The following is a 22,102-nucleotide window of genomic DNA, read 5'->3' as shown; positions in this document are numbered from 1 at the left end:
TGTAAAGTGTGTCTTGTCTATTTTATTTCTAGACATTTGCTTTAAATTTAATGCAAGATTTAGATTCCTTGGTTTTTCACTTGTAACAATTGCTTACCAGTGGTTTTACTGCAGAAATTTCTAGTATTGGAACTCCACTCATTCATTTCATTAAATACCTATGGTAGGTACTGTTAAAGTTTTGGAATTTGTATAATTTATAAGTCCCTCAGAGAACTTACAGTTTTGTGGAGAAGAAATATTAAGCATATAAATATTATCTAACACTGTATCACAGACCAGTCCAAAGTGCTTGTTATAGAGGCACAGAGATCACACTTAGTCCAAAGTGGGCACCCATGACACAGCCCAACAAGACTTCCTAGAGAACGTAACATCTGGGTTGACATCCGTTCATACAACTATTGAGATATTAACAATATTATGTATATTAAATACATTTAATGAGGGAGATTTAATGAGGGACTACCAAACAACAAAGTATAAGAACCCATAGTCAGGAAGAAGCCTTAGTTATTTTAGTTTCAGAAACTAATTTTGTAGTTGAAGAAATGTAGTCTTAGATCAAATGAGCTTGTCTGTCACACGCAAGTCAGTGACAGACAAGTGCCCTATAGTTCTAATTTCCAACTTCCAATCAAGTGGGCCTCTCTTCCCCACCATGTTGTTACATAATAGCATGAGATTTCTTAGGTCTTAGGCATTATGTGATTAAGCATCAAGTGAATGGTACAGAAAATAATGTACACCAAATGGTCAGAGAAGTGGAGATTGTCCATGAGGAGGTGTTCTAAGGTAGCGTTAGTGTTTAAATGCTATAGAATTGTTAATGAATGGCCACTACAAATAGTATTGCTTCACTAATACACAAACATGAGGTTAGCTGTGTTAGGGTGATAGGGTTTGTTTTTAATTTTCACTATAATTTTTGTAATAATTACGAGTTTTAACTTGTTATCTGTCCAATAATTCACTCAATAGTGACATGGTATTACTATGGGCCATACATACTGAGGAAAAGAAATACTTTTGGCTAGTATTTAAATAAGTGGATGAGCTGTGTAGTCTATAGCCCACACTCCAAAAAGGAGAAATTTTAGTCTTCTACTCTTCCCCCTCCCTCACCCTTTGTCAAAGTTTTTATTATGTAAATTGACCCAATCTCTCGACTAAATTCTTCCTTTCCTCCCCATTACCCTTCCATCTCCTATTCTCCATTCTTAATCTGCATTTTAGGAGTCCAGTGAACTGATCTGACTGCGTAACTCCTCGAATTGAGGGGATGAATGGTAGAAACCGTGAGCGTTCACATTAATCATTTTTGTCTCATAATTTTAGATTCCAATGCAGCCTCAAAATTCAACATTTACACAGGCTCCAGCCTGTGAAAGACCAAATCGTAGGGTAGGAGTACCCGCAGTGAGTTCTTAGCTTTCAGAGTAAGCCTTTGGAACAGGTTTGGGGAAATGGCACTAGTAGCCAGATGCTGCAAGTGAATGGCTTACTCCCATGCATTCAGTAGGACAGCTGTTTAAACTTATCTTGTAATGACTCAGTCAAAGACCATCTCTAGTAAGTATCCCTCCTAGACTGGGATGTGAATATAAGAGCTAAGAGTGAAAAAAAACTTTGCTGAGGCGCCTGGGTGGCTCAGACAGTGGAGCAAGCGACTCTTGATCAAGAGTGAGCCTCACGCTGGGCATAGAAATCACTTAAAACAAAAAACCTTAGATCTCCTGTCACTTCCCATTAATACACATTATAAAAGGAACCATTTCAATTACATACGAATGGTGATTGTCATATGTGAATATGGAAATTGAGTTAGCAAACACATTTTCTACCTAATTCTCCGTCTCATCAATTCAGCTTTAAACAAAACACTTCAAAACTGCAGATATTATGAATAATTAGCCAAGTGCTGTGTTTAACCCTCAAACATCTTGTAAGGGAAGATAATTATCCCCTTTGAAGGGAAGGCTAAAGAGGTCAACCGACTTGCTTCAAATCATAAGACAGTACGGAGGAACTTGGAGATTAAACGTAGACACTGTTTTCACACTAGGATCCCCACTATTGGCACAACCTTGGCTACTTTGTAAAATACTAGTACTGATGTCTTTCAATGTGAAGGCAAAGGTATAATTATAATTATAATCAAAAGCCCTCTGAAACAGCTCATGAAATAAATCACATTGTTTGTGGATATTAGCAATGGATTTTAAAGACTTTTCCCCTTTAAAGACCTATGGGAATAAATCAGCCATAGTTTAGGATGTGGGGTCAATCAATTAGCACTATGCAGCAAGTACTACTGTAGGGGGTCTATAATTTCAAATACTACTAGTTATTTGATAGATTCCAATGGTTGACTTGGAATTCCAATATAACCAGAAAGTATATCAAGGCAAGCATTATGCTAAGCCGTTTTATATCTATTTTCTCAGCTAAGCCTTGCAATAACCTTGTAAAGATGATAATTATTCCATTTTATGGATACAGAAATTGTGAGGTATTAGATAATTTTGCCAAGGTCACAAGCTATTAGGTGTCAGAGTCACACATAAGACTCAGGTCTGTCAGACTCTGAAATCTATGCTCTTAATCACTGTGCTATGAAGAGGGAAAATCCAATTTAACCTTTAAGGCCCATCTCAAATCCAATTTAAACCTTTCCTGTTTAGAGCTCTGACACTTTGTACTCTTCCGTGGTTCCAGTTTCATTCTTTATTTCCTAGGCATGCTTTTCCCATAATAAAGGCTTTATTGCTGATCACTACAATGGGAGAAATAAACCAAAGCTAACAGACATAGATATGGGTAAACCACCAATGTTAATAGCTTATTTTTGTGTGTTTCTTTGGTGCCCAGAAAGAGACAAAGACTTGCTCAAATTTAGACCATCACATGACCCTTTCCCTTAGAAAGCATCCTTTCTATTTGAGAAGCCAAAAATAACACATGGGGTAGATGTTCTATTAGTTTTTGAAATTCTGCAAGTTTGGTATTTTTATTAAACTCATTTTCCAGAAAAGGAAACTGAAGCTCATAGGTTAAATAACTGCCCAAAACAGAGGTGAAGTGGAATTTGAATTCAGGCTTTTTTGACATCAAACCTCGTGATCTTTCCCCTATACTTCAGGGCAACAAAGCTTAAGAGATTTTATAAAGTCCTTTTTTTTTTTAAGATTTTATTTATTTATTTGACAGAGAGAGTGAGAGAGCACAAGCAGGGGGAGCAGCAGAAGGAGAGGGAGAAGCGGGCTCCCAGCCAAGCAGGGAGCCCGACGCAGGGCTTGATCCCAGGACCCCAGGACCACAACCTGAGCCGAAGGCAGACGCTTAACCATCTGAGCCACCCAGGCGCCCTGAGATTTTATAAAGTTCTTAAAAATATTCTACCATAATTTTTTTTATTGTTATGTTAATCACCATATATTACATCATTAGTTTTTGATGCAGTGTTCCATGATTCATTGTTTGTTCATAACACCCAGTGCACCATGCAAAACGTGCCCTCCTCAATACCCATCACCAGGCTAACCCATCCCCCCACCCCCCTACCCTCTAGAACCCTCAGTTTGTTTTTCAGAGTCCATCATCTCTCATGGTTCGTCTCCCCCTCTGACATACTCCCCTTTTCTTCCTCTCCTGTTATCTTCTTCTTTTCCTTTTTTCTTAAAATATGTTGCGTTATTTGTTTCAGAAGTACAGATCTGTGATTCAACAGTCTTGCACAATTCACAGCGCTCACCGTAGCACATACCCTCCCCAATGTCTATCACCCAGCCATCCCATCCCTCCCACCCCCAACCACTCCAGTAACACTCAGTTTGTTTCCTGAGATTAAGAATTCCTCATATCAGTGAGGTCATGTGATACATGTCTTTCTCTGATTGACTTATTTCACTCAGCGTAACACCCTCCAGTTCCATCCATGTCGTTGCAAATGGCAAGATCTCGTTCCTTTTGATGGCTGCATAATATTCCATTGTGTATATATACCACATCTTCTTTATCCATTCATCTGTCGATGGGCATCTTGGCTCTTTCCACAGTTTGGCTATTGTGGACATTGCTGCTATAAACATTGGGGTACACGTACCCCTTCGGGTCCCTACATTTTTCTACCATAATTTAAAGCGATCTTGACTAGGGTTTTCTAATTTCATTTCAGAAGTTTAATTTCTTTAAACTTCTCAATTTGTCTGCATCTGCACTATCATTCCCCTACCTTTTCTTCAGAGTTGGCAGGAAGAGGGTGGGGTATGTCAGTAAGACTTTTTTTAAATTTTTTTTTTTAAAGACTTTATTTATTTATTTGACAGAGAGAGACACAGCAAGAGAGGGAACACAAGCAGGGGGAGTGGGAGAGGGAGGAGCAGGCTCCCCGCTGAGCAGGGAGCCCGATACGGGGCTCGATCCCAGGATCCTGAGATCACGACCCGAGCCGAAGGCAGACGCCCAACGACTGAGCCACCCAGGCGCCCCTCAGTAAGACTTTCTAGAGGAAGTGACATCCAAGTGAGATCTAAAGGATCAATAGGAATTAGTAGGGGGAGGTAGAGTGGATAACAACGACTGAGCAGAAGTACATTTTGGTAGTGAAACAACTTCAGTACACAATGGCCAAAGGAAAGGTTATAATGAGAGTACTCATGGTTTAGACTAGAGAGGTAACCAGGAGCCTGATCATGAAGAGCCATTGAAAACCATTCTAAGAAGTTTGGGTTTCATTCTGAGGACAATGGGGACATGGAAGTGTTTTTGTGTGTGTGTTTTTAAGATTTCATTTATTCATTTGACAGAGAGACACAGTGAGAGAGGGATCACAAGCAGGGGGAGTGGGAGAGGGAGAAGCAGGCTTCCCGCTGAGCAGGGAGCCTGACGCGGGGCTCGATCCTAGGACCCTGGGATCATGACCTGAACCGAAGGCAGACACTTACTGACTGAGCCACCTAGGTGCCCCATGGAAGTGTTTTAAAACTGGGAAGAAAGGTGATCAGATTTGTGTTTTATGTAGAGCATTCACTGAAAGTGGGTGAAGAATTAGAAGGGATGAGTCTGGTAACAGATCAATTAGGACCATGGACTCAATCTTCAAAAACGGTTAAACTGAATTGAAAAACTGACAGGGGCACCTGGGTGGCTCAGTCGTTAGGTGTCTGCCTTCGCCGGCTCAGGTCATGATCCCGGGGTCCTGGGAACAAGCCCCGCATCAGGCTCCCTGTTCAGCAGGGGGGTCTGCTTCTCCCTCTCCCACTCCCCCTGCTTATGTTCCCTCTCTCACTGTCTCTCTCTCTCTGTCAAATAAATAAATAAAATCTTAAAAAAAAAAAAGAAAAACTGACAAATTGGTGGGGGGATAGGCATAGAGGAGATTAGGGGAGGAAGGGAGAAAGGAACAGGTTATCACAAAACTTATCCCTCCCTAAATAGAGGCAATCTTGTCTGTGATTTCAGAATGAAACTTTCCTCTAGAGCTACAATTCATTTTATTTTTCAGGTAGCCATGTATTTTTTCAACAAATATTACTGACCACCTTCTAGAAGTTAGGCACTGTTTTAGGCTTGGGGATACAACAAAGCAAAGTCTTTGTCCTCATGTAGCTTACATTTTTTTTTCCCCTTAGAGAGGGGCAGTCAGAAAATTAAAAGAAATAAAATAAATAGCATGACAAATAGTGTTAAGTTTGAAAGCAGAGCAAAAGGGACAAGCAGTATGGGGATGGTGTGGTGATCGTTGTGAGGATTGCTATTTAATGTATCCCAGCCAGGGAAGTCCTTATTGATAAAGCAGTATTTGAGCAAAAACTTGAAGGAGGTAAGAGAGCCATCCATGAGAATAGCAGGGAGTCCAACAGAGCTGGGGCGGAATACGCACAGGGGAGAATGGCAGAAGGGGAAGGGAGAGAAGGGCATGAACAGAACAGACTATGTAGAATCTTACAGGTTCCGGACAGGAGGATATTGTAAAAGTCCAAGTGGGCAATGATAGGCACTTGGCCCGGGGAAGAGTAAGACATAGTCTCTAGATATATTTTGAAGATAGAACCAACAGAATTTCTTACCAAATAGGATATGGGGTATAAGAATAAAAGATGAGGGGGCACCAGGCTGGCTCAGTTAGGAGAGCATGGGACTCTTGATCTGGCAGCCTTGAGTTCAAGCCCCATGTTGGGCATAGCGCATACTTAAAAAAAAAAGAGGGGGGGCACCTGAGAAGGCGCCTGCCTTCAGCTCAGGTCATGGGCCAAGGGTTCTGGGATCGAGTCCTGCTTCAGGCTCCCTGTTCAACGGGGAGTCTGCTTCTCCCTCTCTCTCTGTCCCTTCCCACTGCTCATGCGCATGCTCTCTCTCTCTCAAATAAATAAAATCTTTAAAAAAAATTAGAAGAAAAGAATAAGAGTTAAAAATGATTTCCAAGAATTTATAAGCAACTGAAATGAAGAAGTTGGCATATGCTGAAATAGGAAAGACTGAGAAGAAAAGCAAGTTAGGGAAGGATATCAAGAGTTTACTTTTGGACACATTAAGGCTGTTTACATAACCAGGTGGATATGTTGAATAGACAGCTGGATATGAGCCTGAAGTTTTAAAGTGAGGCATAGGGTAGACACATTCATATAGGGATACATCAGCATATAGATTGCTTTTAAAATTGTGAAACTAGATAAAATCCCCATGAGTAAAAGAGAATGGCTAGAGGAGAGGTATACAAGTGCTAAGTCCTGGCATACACAAAGATGTAGAACTCTGAATCAGGAGGATGAGAAGGAGCAGCCAATGAGGTAGGAGGAAGAGAGAAAGAAAGAAGAAAGACGTAGGGATGGGAGAGGAGGAAGAGATGTGTTCTGGAAGCCAAATGAAAGTATTTTATTTTATTTTTTTTTTAAAGATTTTATTTATTTATTTGAAAGAGAGAGAATGAGAGATGCACGAGAGGGAAGAGGGTCAGAGGGAGAAGCAGACTCCCTGCTGAGCAGGGAGCCCGATGCGGGACTCGATCCCAGGACTCCAGGATCATGACCTGAGCCGAAGGCAGTCGCTTAACCAACTGAGCCACCCAGGTGCCCCCCAAATGAAAGTATTTTAAAGAAGAAGAAATCACTTGGGTCAAATGCTGCTGAATTGTCAAAACAAAGAAAGAAAAGTGACCACTGAATTTAGCAACTTGGAAGTTGACGAGAACTGTTTAATGGAGTGGTCAGGGTGAAAGCAAAGGGTACGAGACAGTGAATACAGACCATATCATGGAGAAGCTTCTCTGTGAAACATAGAATAGATATGGGGATAATACCTTGTCAAAAGTTCAGAAATAATTGAAGTAAAACAAATGAATCACCAAAGTAGTGATTAGTAAAAGTTTATTGTGCACACCAAAACTTTGCAAACCAAGAGCACTCAAAACCAAAATATGGATTGAGGTTCAGGGGTTATAAAGCAGCTTGTATAGTGAGAAAGCGGGGATTGTTTACTCTTCACAGTGGTTGGTTATAATACTAGAGTTTTCTTAAATGATAGGGAATTGGTCAGTGGTTACCACATAGGAAACTTGGGAAACAGTTTAAGTTCTGTGGGTTTTTGTTTTTTGTTTTTTTTTTAAAGATTTTTATTTATTTATTTGACAGAGAGATAGAGAGCGAACACAAGTAGGCGGAGTGGCAGGCAGAGGGAGAGGAAGAAGCAGGCTCTCCTCTGAGCAGGGAGCCAGACGTGGGGCTCAATCCCAGGACCCTGGGATCATGACCCGAGCCGAAGGCAGCCGCTTAACCGACTGAGCCACCCAGGCGCCCCTGTTTTTTTTTTTTTTTTAAGATTTTATTTATTTATTTGACAGAGAGAGGGAGAGTGAACACGAGCACACAAGCAGAGGGAGCAGAAGAGGGAGAGAGAGAAGCAGGCTCTCAGCCGAGCAAGGAGCCCAATGCTGGGCTTGAGCCCAGGACCCTGGGACATGACCTGAGCCGAAGGCGGACGCTTAACAGACTGAGCATGCAGGCACCCCAAGTTTAAGTTTTGCTTATGATTTTCAGAAGCATAGGCAAGAAATGACCCAGGCTAAGTTAGCTTTGCAAAATAAGCTAAACTAAACTGTTTTTTTCTGTTCAGGGAATGAATTTTCTTTTTTTTTTTTAAAGATTTTATTTATTCATTTGAGACACAGAAATACAGAGAGAGAGAGAGCGCGCATGAGCAGGGAGAGAGGCAGAGAGAAGCAGGCTCCCCGCTGAGCCAGGAGCCTGATGTGGGGCTCGATCCCAGGACCCTGGGATCATAACCTGAGCAGAAGGCAGACGCTTAACCATCTGAGCCACCCAGGCGTCCCCAGGGAATGAATTTTCAAAGCTGGTCTCCATTTGTTTTGATTTTAACAACCTGAATAGAGAAATTAGGTTAAAAGAAGTGTTTTTGTTTTTAATTATGGGAAAAGTATCAGTTTGACTTATTATTTATTTTTACTTATTTTTAAAAGATATTTATTTATGTACATATTTGAGAGAGAGTGCACAAGCAGGGAGGAGGAGCAAAGGGATTGGGAGAAGCAGACTCCCCACTGAGCTGTGAGCCCAATGCGGGGTCCATCCCAGGACCCTGGGATCATGACCTGAGCCCAAGGCAGACGCTTTCACTGATTGAGCCACCCAAGTGCCCCAGTTATTTATTTTTTTTTAAAGATTTTATTTTTAAGCAATCTCTGCACCCAAAGTGGGGCTGGAACTTAACACCCAAAATCAAGAGTCCCACGCTGCACTGACTTAGCCAGCCAGGCACCCCTCAGTTTGTTTGTACGCTGGTGGCAATGATCCAAGAAAGAGGGAAAAAATGATAATGCAGGAGTAAGAAAGGACGCTGCTGGATGATATCTTTGAGTAAACAAGAAGGGATGAGATCTAGTGGACAAGTCCAAGTGCAGGAGTTGGCCTTAGGTAAGAGCAAAATAGGTGATAGTAATAGGTGGTAAGGCAAAGACAGCCAATACAGATAGGTGGGTAGATGTGATGGCGGGAGCTTGGTACCTTTTTTTTTTTTAATTGCTTTTCTTTTTTCAGTAAAACAGGCAGCTGAGAATATGGTTGGGGGAGGAGGTGTTGGAAGTCTGAGGATAGAGGAGAAGCTATGAAATAGTCCACTGAAAACCCCCCGAACATTTACTGGCTAGGAGTTAGAAAACTGGATTTTGACTGTCAGGTTTTCCACTCATTAGGTGGGTACAATTTACCTTGTCTATTCAACCTCTCAGGTGTTCAGTTTCTCTGTGGGTAAAATGGAGATACCTACTGACAAGGATTTTTTTTTTTTTTTGGTATAAGGATTAAATAAAAGAATAAATGTGAAAGGAAAGCATTTTGCAAAGTATTTGTACTTTCAATCCACTTATCAAGGACTTACTATGTGTCAAGCATTATGTTTTTTATGTACATTATCTTGTTTAATCTTTACATAACTCTGTGTGCTAAAACATTCTTACCCTACTTTACCAATGAGGATGTTGAGTTTCGGAGAAATTAAGAATCTTGCCCAAGGTTTACAACTTAGTAGATAGGGCTGAGCAGGCATTCCAATCCAGGATTCAAATCCAAGGTTCATACTTTTAGAACTACCCTTTTCAAGACATATTTTTTCTTTCTTTCTTTTTTTTTAATTAACTAATTAATTTATTTGAGAGAATGAGAGAGAGAGAGAGAGAGAGAGCATGAGAGGGGGGAGGGTCAGAGGGAGAAGGAGACTCCCTGCTGAGCAGGGAGCCCCACACGGGACTGGATCCCGGGACTCCAGGATCATGACCTGAGCCGAAGGCAGTCGCTTAACCGAGCCACCTAGGCGCCCAAGACATATTTTTTCTTAAATTAGCTAAAGTGTACTAATTTACTGCTCTTTAAGGGTTTATTTCTTGGAGCAGGTTATAAAGATCTTCTTGGAACCTTGTAGGTTAGAAGAAAGTGGACTAGTTCATTTTGTGGACTTAAGAGGTCAGAAGTGGTTTTGGTATTTGTTTTTTTTTCTTTTAAAGATTTTATTTATTTATTTGAGAGAGAGAGCGAGCATGAGAGGGGGGAGGGTCAGAGGGAGAAGCAGACTCCCTGCTGAGCAGGGAGCCCCCTGTGGGACTCAATCCCAGGACTCCGGGATCATGACCTGAGCCGAAGGCAGTCGCTGAACCAACTGAGCCACCCAGGCGCCCTGGTTTTGGTACTTGATTCGTCCAATGTCAGGAGCTGAAAAAGCGAAGTCTGATACAATAGAGGTGCCTGTGCTGGAGTTTTAGGAGAAAGGTCTTTAAAGTATATATTCTATATATATATTTAAAGATTTTATTTATTTGACTTTGACAGAGAAAGACACAGCGAGGGAGGGAACACAAGCAGAGGGAGTGGGAGAGGGAGAAGCAGGCTCCTGGCTGAGCAGGGAGCCCAATGTGGGGCTCGATCCCAGGACTCTGGGATCATGACCCGAGCCGAAGGCAGACGCTTAACGACTGAGCCACCCAAGCGCCCCAGTATGCGACTCTTGATCTTAGGTCCTGAGTTCGAGCCCCACGATGGGTATAGAGATTACTAAAACAAAAATAAAAACATATTCTATTTCCCAACTTCATTGAAGTGGTCTGTGGGCAGGCTTTAGAGCGGCGACAGGAATGCGCTATCAATCTTTGAGGTATAGGTATCTGTGAAGTTGGTCTCAGAGGGGTGAGTAGGAGTTGGGTGAGTGGCACAGCAGGTATTTAGGCTGCTTGCGGCGGCGACAGGGTGCCCGAAGGGGGACGGTTGGGCCCTGACAGGGTGGGGTAGTGGTCGGCTTTGGTGGGGGAGGGGAGAATAGGCGAGGGGAGAGCTCATCCTGGGGGCGGGGTCTGCGGCGGTCAGGCCTCCGCGGGAGGGGCGAGGCTGCGGCGGGCGCGTGCGCGCCGCCACGCCGGGCGTTTCAAAACTCTCGCGGCCGGGACGGACCGGCGTGAGGGCTGCGTACGCTGCCTAGGAGCCGGCGCGGCTCAAGCTGCCTCCCGGCTGGAGTGGACTCCTCCTCTCGCGGGATCCTGGTCCGGACTCGACTCCCGGCTCGTCGCCCGCTCTCTCCTGACGCCCCACCGAAGGGGGTCGCCATGGTTCACTTCTTGCACCCGGGCCTCTCGCCCCGGACCATCGTCCCTCCTGACGCTCAGAAGGATGCGCTGGGTTGCTGCGTGGTGCAGGTGAGCACGGGGGCGGGGACGCGGACCTCGGCGGGACGCCACGCTCGTCAGGGAGTCGTCGGGGACTGCGCGGGGGCAGTTGCTGGTTCGTTTGGCCGACGCGGGGGTAAAGGCAAGGGCTGAGCCGCGGCTGGGCTCCTGTCGTCGCTGGGGAAGTGCTTGCTGGAAGGGAGTTTTCTGCCCAGGGCGTCCCAGCCTCCGGGCCGAGCGAGCTCACCTCACGCCTTAGCGTGGAGGCGCGGCGCGGGCAAGTGCCGTCCCCCGGGTGACCTTGGGGAGGGGGTAGGCCTCTCCTCGGTCTCCGACTCTTACCTGTTTGCGGAAGGCAGCCGGTCTTTTGCAGGGTGGGATAAGTTTGGACGTAAGCTCTGGTCATAGCACTAGGCTTGGCCGGCAGTAGACGGTGGCGCTTATTACTGTCAAAATGGAGCCAGATGGCCCAAACCTCGACCTTACTGCCACGTGCATTGTGGACGTGGTACCCCACAGAGGCTGTGACCCAGCAGTCCCTATTACCCAAGGCCTTGGGCCTGGCAGCTCTAACTGGAAGACCCTCCTGAGCCCGGCGAAGAGAACTGGAACCCCAGGACTGAAATTCCTTCATTTCACGTGTTCTCCCTCCCCCCGAGCCCCCCCCCCCGGGATTCCTATTAAACTAAACTAAACTTACGCAAACCAGAAGAGTGTATTTGCTGCTTACTGTGTGTTGTGTCTCGTTTCTAGAGTAATTTGGTTATCTCCTGTCTTTTGTAGGCATTGATAGTCTCCATTTTACTGGTGTGTGGAGAAGTTGAGAACTCTGAAAGTTAGTTGATTTGCTCAGGAACCTGAACCTGACATCAGGTGTTCTGAAGTCAGACTCCACATTCTACAACGCCCCAAGGGTCACCCTCGTAGAACTCAAAATCTAGTGAAGGTTCTAGTGAACCTAAAATACGGAGGGAAGGAAATATTCACTGAGGTTGTACTTTGCATACAGCGCCTTGTTGGAAGGCTTTTGTGCCCTGCAAAGATCTTGCCTGTGCTCCTGTACTTTTTTGGACTCACTTTTAAATGCTGCTATATGATTTGTAAATTTGTTTGTACCTAATGGAACAGCTGGGTTTTTAAGCGTGTGCTAGCACAGTATCTCAAGCACATTTTTTGTTGCCGCTGCCTGAAGTTAAAACAAATTTCCTTAGAAAAGTGATCAACCCGTTTTCTCTCTGGTTCCATAGTGTACTGTATACAGTTGTATTATTTATAAGCTTTTATTTTTAATTAACTTCAAAAATTAATACAATGCACGAATACATTTTTGCTTATGCTGTTTCTCCATTTGTGTATGTTGCCTTTATGTGTTGTGGTTTTTGATATAAAGGTCTTTCACATATTTTGTTAAATTGATCTCTAGTTTTGATTCTGTAAATACTTTTAAAAACAATACAATTTTTTTTTGATGTATTGATCTTGTGTTCTGCAACCTGCTAGGTTCACTTTTCTCTAGTTTTTTTTTTCAGATTTCTTAAGGTTTTCTTCACAGTCATGTCATCAGCAAATAAAGACAGCTTTACTTTATTCCCTTTTAGTTCAGCTTTTTGTTTTTTAAGTTTATGCTTTCTATTTCCTTCCCCCCACCTTTTTTTTTTTTTTTAAGATTTTATTTATTTATTTGGAGTGGGGTGGAGAACACAGGCTAGAGTGAAAGAGAGAAGCAGACTCCCCTCCAAGCAGAGAGCCGGAGTCCGGGCTCAGTCCCAGGACTGGGAGATTATGACCAGAGCTGAAGGCAAACGCCCAACCGACTGAGCCACCCAGGCGCCCCCTTGTTAACTTTTTCTGAATTGCATTTTCTAGGACCTTTGTAGAATGTTGAAGTTGTGAGAGTAGACATCTTTGTATTCTAGATTTTTCACCTTTAAGTATGATACTGGCTGTAGGTTTTTCCATAGATGCCCTTTATCAAATTAAGGAAGTTTTCTTCTATTCCTGCTTTGCTAGGAGTATTTTTTAAGTTATGAATGTGTGTTGAATTTTATCAAATGCTTCAGCATTTAAGACTGTATTTTTGTTGTTGTTGTTTATTCTGTTAATGTGGTGGATTTTATTGTGAATTTAACTTTACATTCTGGAAATAATCCCCACCTGGTCTTGATGTATTTTTTATATATCACAGGATTCTGTTTGCTGATATTTTGTTAAGTATTTTTATGTCCATGTTTATGAGGAAAATTGCTCTCCAGAAAATATTTTACCTAGTTTTAGTATTAGGATAATGCTAGCCTCAAAAAATGAATTGGGAAATGTCCCCTATTCAAATTCTTTTTCCTATTCAGTTTTTTTAGTTTGTGGAGCATGGGTATTCTTTTTTTTTAATTTTTTCTTTTTTTAAGATTTTATTTATTTGAGAGAGAGTCAGAGCGGGGTGGAGGGGCAAAGGAGAGAGGGTCTTTTTTTTAATTTTTTTTAAAGATTTTATTTATATATTTGGCAGAGAGAGAGACAGTGAGAGAAGGAACACAAGCAGGGGGAGTGAGAGAGGGAGAAGCAGGCTTTCCGCCAAGCAGAGAGCCTAATGTCGGGTTCGATCCCAGTACCCTGGGATGATGACCTGAGCCGAAGGCAGATGCTTAACGACTGAGCCACTCAGGTGCCCCAGGAGAGAGGGTCTGAGGCAGACCCTGAGCTGAGTGCGGAGCCCAGTGTGGAGCTCGATCTCACAACCCTGAGATCATGACCTGAGCTGAAACCAAGAGTCTGGCGCTTAACCACCTGCGCCTTGCAGGCACCCCCTATTTATTTCTTTTAAGTAAACTCTTCCTCCATTGTGGGGCTTGAACTCACAATCCCGAGATTATTTCTTCCTTTGATGTTTAATAGAACTCACTAGTGAAGCCATTGAGACTTGAATTTCTTTGGGAGAGCTATTCATATACTTTCATTTTATATTTATAAAAGGGTCAGTTTATCAAGAAATAAGTGCACATACGTTTAGGAATGTTATGTCTAACAGATTGTCAGTTTTTGTAGTTTGTTATTTTAGTAATTTCTGTATTTCATCTGAATTACCAAATTTATTGGCAAAATTGTTCATACAATTCCTTTATTATCTTTTTAATGCTTATAGGGTCTGTAATGACGTTCAGTCTTTTGTTCCTGATATTGGTGTTTTCTCTTTTTTCTTTCTCTTAGTCTTTGTTAGCAGGGATTTGGTAATATTATTAGTTTTTTTGAAGAACTGACTTTTGGCTTTGATTTATATCCATTGTACATCTGTTTTCTCTTATTTCTGCTCCTATCTTTATAATTTCTTATGTTTACTCTGGGTTTAACTTACTCTCTTTTTTATCTCTTTAAGGTGGGAACTTAGGTCATTAATTCTATATCTTTCTTATTTATAATAGAAACATTTAGAGCAGGGCACCTGGGTGGCTCAGTTGTTAAGCGTCTGCCTTCAGCTCAGGTCGTGATCCCAGGGTCCTGGGATCAAGCCCCGCATCGGGCTCCCTGCTTGGCGGGATGCTTGCTTCTCTCCCTCACCCTCTCCCGCTGCTTGTGTTCCCTCTCCCGCTCTCTCTCTCTGTCAAATAAATAAATGAAATCTTTAAAAAAAAAAAAAAGAAAGAAACATTTAGAGCTATACATTTCCTCTAACACAGCTTTGGTTAATACCCATAAATTCTGATATATTGTTCAAAATATTTTCTTTTTTTTTTTTTTTTAAGATATTTATTTATTTGAGGGAGAGAGAACGAGAGATAGAGAGCACGAGAGGGAAGAGGGTCAGAGCGAGAAGCACACTCCCCGCCGAGCAGGGAGCCTGATGCGGGACTCGATCCCGGGACTCCAGGATCATGACCTGAGCCAAAGGCAGTCGCTTAAACCACTGAGCCACCCAGGCGCCCTCAAAATATTTTCTGACTTCCATTATGAGATCTTATTTGAGCCATGGGATATTTAGAAATATATTGCTTCATTACCAAACAGTTGGGGATATTTCACAATTTTTTTTAAATTGACTTCTAATGTAATTGTTGTCAGAGAACTATGATCATAGAACTATGTCTCTGATTTTATTTTATTTTTTTTTAAAGATTTTATTTATTTGAGAGAGAGAGAATGAGAGATAGAGAGCACGAGGGGGAAGAGGGTCAGAGGGAGAAGCAGACTCCTTGCTGAGCAGGAAGCCCGATGTGGGACTTGATCCCGGGACTCCAGGATCATGACCTGAGCCGAAGGCAGTTGCTCAACCAACTGAGCCACCCAGGTGCCCTATGTCTATGATTTTAATCCATTTATATTTATTGAGATTTGTTTTATGGCTCAGATATGGTCTATCCTAGTGCACATTCATGTGCACTTAAAGAATATGTATTGTACTTTTGGATATAATATTCTATGAATGTCAAGTCAAGTTGGTTGATAATATTAATTTTCTATATTCTTACTCATTTTCCAGCTACTTGTTTTTTATCAATTGCTGAAGGTGTTTATTTCTAACTGTAATTGTGGATTTTTCTTTTTATTTCAGTTTTTGCTTCATGAATTTTAAAGCTGTTAGTAAGTGCATATACAGTTAGGAAGTATGTCTTCTTGATGATTTAATCCTTTTATTTTTATGATTTCTGGTAATATTCTTGCCCAGAAGCCTTCTTCTTTTGACACTAATAATAGTTAACTCCATTTTCCATATGATGAGTGTTTAATAGTCTTGTATTGTTTATGTTTAAAGCACATCTCTTGTAAACAAAAGTCTTTTTTATCCAGTTTGACAATGTGTGCCTTTTAAATTAGAGTAAATCTAATTATTCAAAATTGTTAGGTTTAAGACTACTGTGTTACTATTCATGTTCTATTTGTCCTTTTGTTTGTTGTTTTGTTTCTTCCTTCCCTGACTTTTTTTTTTTTTTAAGATTTCATTTATTTGCAAGCAGGGGGAATGGTAGGCAGAGGGAAAAGCAGGCTCCCTGCTGAGCAAGGAGCCCCTCCATCTCAGGACCCTGGGCCAAAGGCGGATGCTTAACTGACTGAGTCACCAAGGCGTGCCCTTCCCTGACTTTTGAATTGAACATTTTTCTAAGTTCCATTTTATCTTTTCTATTGACTTACTGTTCTGTTTCTCTCCTTTCTTTTTTTTCTTTTTCCCTTCCCTCAGTCTTTAATGGTCACTCAAAGGTAACAGTTTTTTTGTTTTGTTTTGTTTTAATATTTTTATTTCATTCTTTTTAAAAAAATTTATTTATTTATTTATTTGTCAGAGAGAGAGAGCAAGCACAAGCAGGGGGAGCAGTAGGCAGAGGGAGAAGCAGGCTCCCTGCTGAGCAAAGAGCCCGACTGGGGACTTGATCCCAGGACCCTGGGATCATGACCTGAGCCGAAGGCAGACGCTTAACCGACTGAGCCACCCAGGTGACCCTAAGACTCCATTTTCTTAAGTTACACACTAATGAATTTGCAAAACGTAAAACAGTGCTTCTTTTATCACTAAACTTAAAAAAAATTGCTTTTGAAAATGTTTTTTAAAATTGTTCTTTTAAAAAAACTGTTCTTAAAAAGGGGGCGGTGCCTGAGTGGCTCAGTCCATTAAGCATCTAACTCTTGATTTCAGCTCAGGTCATGATCTCAGGGTCATGGGCTTGAAACCTGTGTCAAGCTCTGTGCTCTGCAAGGAGTCTGCTTGAGATTCTCTCTCTCCTTCTCCCTCTGCCCCTCCCCCTGCTTGTGTGCACACTCTCTCTCTCAAATAAATAAATAAATCTTTAAAAAACACATTTCAGGGGCGCCTGGGTGGCTCAGTCATTAAGCGTCTGCCTTCGGCTCAGGGCGTGATCCCAGGGTCCTGGAATCGAGCCCCACATTGGGCTCCCTGCTCCGCGGGAAGCCTGCTTTTCCCTCTCCCACTCCCCCTGCTTGTGTTCCCTCTTTCGCTGTATCTCTCTGTCAAATAAATAAATAAAAATCTTAAACAAACAAACATATTTCATTGGGGAACCTGGGTGGCTCAGTCGGTTAAGTGTCCAACCCTTGGTGTCAGCTCAGGTTTCTATCTCAGGGTCATGGGTTCAAGCCCTGTGTTGGGCTCCATACTGAGGACAGAACCTACTTAAAAAAACTAATTCATCGTCTTCTGGCTAGTCTTGCATCTGATAAAAATTCAGTGGTCATACTTTTAAAAAAAGAACTGCCACAATCTACCCCTCAACCTTCCATGTTAGAATTTTTCTTTTCATTGTTGGTTTTTAGACATTTTCCATATTGTGGGATCTTTAGTTTATTTCATTTTGGGTCTGTTTTGCTTCTGGGATCAGTGGGTTTATATTTTGTATCTAATTGGACATATTTTGACTTTTTAAAGAAAGCCATCACATTTGTTTAAATTGTTCTTTGTACTCAGTGAATTAACTGTGAGATTCAATTAATATTTAACAAAAACAACTGCATACATTCCAAGGATAGGACAGTGTCCTTGTTGACCATTATTTTAAAAAAAAATTTTTTTCCCTCTATCTCCTGTCTTCGGAAGTTTCAATCACATGTTTATTATATTAGACTGCTTAAGATTGGACTTGTGGCTTTATGCATACTTTATTTATTTTTTGCCAACATTTTCCTGTTTCAGTTTAGATAGTTTCTATTGCACTACCTTCAACTTCACTGATGTCTGATTTTGTAGTGTCTAATCTGTTAATCTCATCTGATGTATTATTTATTTTAAGCATTTTATTTTTCAACTCTAGAAGTTCCATTGGGTCTTTTTCAGATCTTCCATTTCTCTGTTGAGATTCCATACTTATTCTCTTGTTATGCTCATGTTCTCCTTTATATCCATGAATTATAATATCTGTTTTAAAGTCCTTGTCTTTATTTTACATTTTTTTAAGATTTTATTTTTAAGTAATCTCTACATCCATGGGCTCAAACTCATGACCCTGAGATCAAGAGTCACATGCTTTCCTGACTGAGCCAGCCAGGTGTCCCTTAAAGTCCTTGTCTTTAAAACATGTTAAATATGGTTGGCTCAGTTGGTTAATTGTCCAACTCTTGATTTTCGTTCAGGTCATGATCTCAGGGTTGTGAGGATTGAGCCCTGCATCGGGCTCTGTGCTCAGCACAGAGTCTGCTTGTCCCTCCCCTTATGCTCCTCCCCCTGCTTACTCATGCTCTCTCTCTCTAATAAATAAATAAAATCTTAATAATAAATAAAACATGTTTATTAGAGCTACATGGTACAGTTTATATTTTAGAAATGATGAGTCTAGACTCCAGGTAGAGATGGATTGGAAAAGGATTAGGAGCAAAAGTAGAGAAATTAATTTATAATTTCTCAGTATTCTAGGTAAGATATGGTAGTAACTTGGATTAGAAATTGGTAGTGTAGGGGCGCCTGGGTGGCTCAGTCATTAAGCGTCTGCCTTTGGCTCAGGTCATGATCCGGGATTCCTAGGATCAGCCCCTCAGGAAGCCTGCTTCTCCTTCTGCCACTCCCCCTGCTTGTGTTCCCTCTCTCGCTGTCTCTATCTGTCAAATAAATAAATAAAATCTTAAAAAAAAAAAAAAGAAATTGATAGTGTTAAAAAAAAGAAATTGGTAGTATAGCTAGAGAGAAGGGGATGGACTAGAAATTAATTTGGAAGGTGTAACAGGCATATGCACAGCAAGAAATAGATGACACATTCAGAACAGGGATAATTCAATGAGAATTTAATTAAAGGACTACTTCCAAAGATAATAGGGTGAGTTATGGAAAAGCACAATAATGTTTTACTCCACTAAGTAACTATTGCCATCGTGGGCCCAGATGACCTCCCAGAAGGAGTGTCTTAGTCTTCAGCCTGCCGTAACAAAAATACCATAGACTAGGTGACTTATAAACAACAGAAATGTATTTCTCATAGTTTTTTTTTTTTTCCCCTCATAGTTTTGGAGGCTAGGAGGTCCAAGATCAAGTCCATGTCTGCTGGTAGATTTGGTGTCTGGTGGGAACCCACTTCTTGTTTCATAGATATTTTTGCTGTGTTCTTACATGGCAGAAAGGGGAAGGGAGTGCTCTGGAGTCTGTTTTATAAGGGCACTAATTCCATTCATGAGGGCTTATGACCTAATCACTTCCCAAAGGTTCCTGCCTCTAAATATCATCAAAGTGGGGGTTAGATTTCAACATAAGAATTTTTGAGGAGCACAGACATTCAGTCTATAGCCAGGAGAAAGAGCTAACTTTAAAGCAGTAATTGGCGGGACACAGCCCCTCAAGGCAACCTTAAAGAGAGAGAGCTGGGGAAATAATCTGTAGTGGGTTGAACCATGCCCCCCAAAAACATGTTCACATCCTAATTCCTGGAATCTATGAATTTGACCTTATTTGGAGATAGGGTCTTTGCAAATGCAATTAAGTTGAGAATCTTTTTTTTTTTTTAAGACTTATTTATTTATCCTAAAGAGGGCTAGAGCACAAGCAGGAGGGGCAGAGGGAGAGGGAGAGAGAATCTCAAGCAGACTCCGCACCAAGCGTGGAGCCCCACATGGCTTGATCCCATGACCCTGGGATCACAACCTGAGCTGAACCCATGAGTTGGACATTCAACAGACTGTGCCACTCAGGTGTTCCTAAGTTGAGAATCTTGTTGAAATTATCTGGATTTAGGGTCCACCTAAATCCAGTGACTGGTGGGATCTTTATGAGAAAAGGGAGGAGATTTGAGACCTAGAGACACAGGGAGGAAGGTCATGTGAAGATGGAGACAGAGATCAGAGTTATGTTGCCATAGCCAGGGAAAGCCAGGAGCCACCACAAGCTAAGAAAGGAACAGTTTTTGCCTAGTGCGTTCAGAGGAGAATGGCCCTGCTCACAGGGGACTTGATATTTGGACTTCTGTCCTCCAGAACTCTGAGAGAATAAATTTCTGTTATTTTGAGCCATCCCATTTTTTGTGGCATTTGTATAGTCACACTAGGATAGGAATACATGTTCTAACTTAATTCACCCTCCTGTCTTCTTTGGGAGTTTCACATTGTCAGAACCAAACTGATAGCAGGGCAAGGGGATCTATTCATGGGATCCACTTACCTACAGGAATAGAGAGCAGGGTGAAGAATAAGGGGGTGAATTTGGGTGGGAGGTAGGTGGCAAGTTGAAGCTACCCGATAGGTAGAACTGTTAGGATTTTGCTAAGTATTGGAAATGTGTATTTGTATGGGGTGTTCATTAAGAACAAGAAAGTATCAGTAATTTCTCTGTTGGTGGAAGGACCTAGACTTCTTAGCACGCAGTGTATGTGCATTACCTCTGTAACCTTAGATTAAAATTCTTTTTTAGGAATTGTGGAGGTTAGTGATAATCCATCCACATTTATTTATTTATTTATTTATTTATTTATTTATTTATTTATTTATTTAAAGATTTTATTTATTTATTTGAGAGAGAGAGAATGAGAGATAGAGAGCACGAGATGGAAGAGGGTCAGAGGGAGGAGCAGACTCCCTGCCAAGCAGGGAGCCCGATGTGGGACTCGATCCCGGGACTCCGGGATCATGACCTGAGCCGAAGGCAGTCGCTTAACCAACTGAGCCACCCAGGCGCCCTCCATCCACATTTATATAAAACTTCATGTGTCACACAGCTGCTGACTCTAAATCAAAGTTTGTGACAATGGAGTTTGACTTGGTGGCTATCCTGGACAGGGAATTGATTTATTCCTAGAATGTATAGGTATTTATTTTATTTATTTACTTATTTTTAAAGATTTTTATTTATTTGAGAGAGAGAGAGAGAGAGAGAGAGAGCGCACAAGGGGGGTGAGGGGCAGAGGGAGAAGCAGGCTCTCTGCTGAGTAAGGAGCCCGTCCTGGGACTAGATCCCGGGACTCCGGGATCATGACCTGAGCCAAAGGCAGCCGCTTAACCAACTGAGCCACCCAGGCGCCCAGAAAGTATAGGTCTTTAAAGTGAGAAATAATGGATTCTATATTATGCTTAAATAGAATTTCACATTCACCATTGGTATAGCATGGGCTTTGAATGTGATCTTGTAATAATCACATACTACAAGGAGCATGTTCCAAATTCACAAGAATACTTTATAAAATTGTGTATTTAGAATATATGGATAGAAGTGCTTGCTTCAGCAGCACATATACTAGAATATATGGATAGGAGGTGTGCCTGGGCTTAGTCAGTAGAGCAGTTTTGATCTTGGGGTCATGAGTTCAAGTCCCACATTGGGTGTAGAGCCGACTTAAAAATAATGTATTTATGGATAGGATTTTGTTTTAAATTAATTTGAATTTATGGTATACCTTCCATATAAAGCACTGTCATGTAAAACAAAAGAAATAGAAACAATGGGTTTTGATAGGTTGATACTGCCTCTTCTCCCCAATTCTGTTCAGATGTTCTACTCTTTATCAAATTGTGTTATTAATCCTGAGAAATCTTCTTTCAGTACTGTTCCATTCCCCAATATGTCTGTATAAAGGAGTGGTTAAAAATAAACATTTGAATGTACAGGTACTTCACTTTTTAGTTACTTATATTTATCCTCTTCATACTTCCAAAATGAATTTGAGATATCTTCATATTCTACTTTTATAAAGAATGAAACAACAATAACAAATCCAGTATCATCAAAGTTATGAAATAGATAAATTAGGAAATTATGCACATTCTAACAAATAGTTACCAAACTTTTCTTTATAGGATGCAGTAATGCAAGGTCATCTAGATAGCAATTCATATAGCAAGGTAGATTGGTAATGAAATAATTTATTTATTTGAGAGAGAGAGAGTGGGTACTAGCAGGGGGTCAAGGGCAGAGGGAGAAGCAGGCTCCCCGCTGAGCAGGATGCCCGATGCAGGGCTTGATCCCAGGACTCCAGGATCATGACCTAAGTGGAAGGCAGCCACTTAACGGACTGAGCCACCCAGGCACCCCAA

At 41.6% G+C, this 22,102-nt stretch overlaps 1 protein-coding gene across 1 annotated transcript in view; it reads left to right on the top strand.

Annotated features, from left to right (window-relative positions):
* Positions 1-11,098: 11,098 nt before the first annotated feature.
* The window catches only part of ZYG11A (zyg-11 family member A, cell cycle regulator), an 82,702-nt gene continuing 71,698 nt past the window's right edge, over positions 11,099-22,102 (top strand). The window contains 1 exon segment of the mRNA XM_025871912.2: positions 11,099-11,194. Within this exon segment, the coding sequence (XP_025727697.2) occupies positions 11,105-11,194 (90 nt within the window). The 5' untranslated portion in view covers positions 11,099-11,104.

Source organism: Callorhinus ursinus, unplaced genomic scaffold (assembly GCF_003265705.2).
Source record: "Callorhinus ursinus isolate GAN/ISIS: 27379988/994484 unplaced genomic scaffold, GSC_fseal_2.0 scaffold9, whole genome shotgun sequence".
NCBI lineage: Eukaryota > Metazoa > Chordata > Mammalia > Carnivora > Otariidae > Callorhinus > Callorhinus ursinus.
This window is presented reverse-complemented; position numbering and strand designations above follow the sequence as displayed.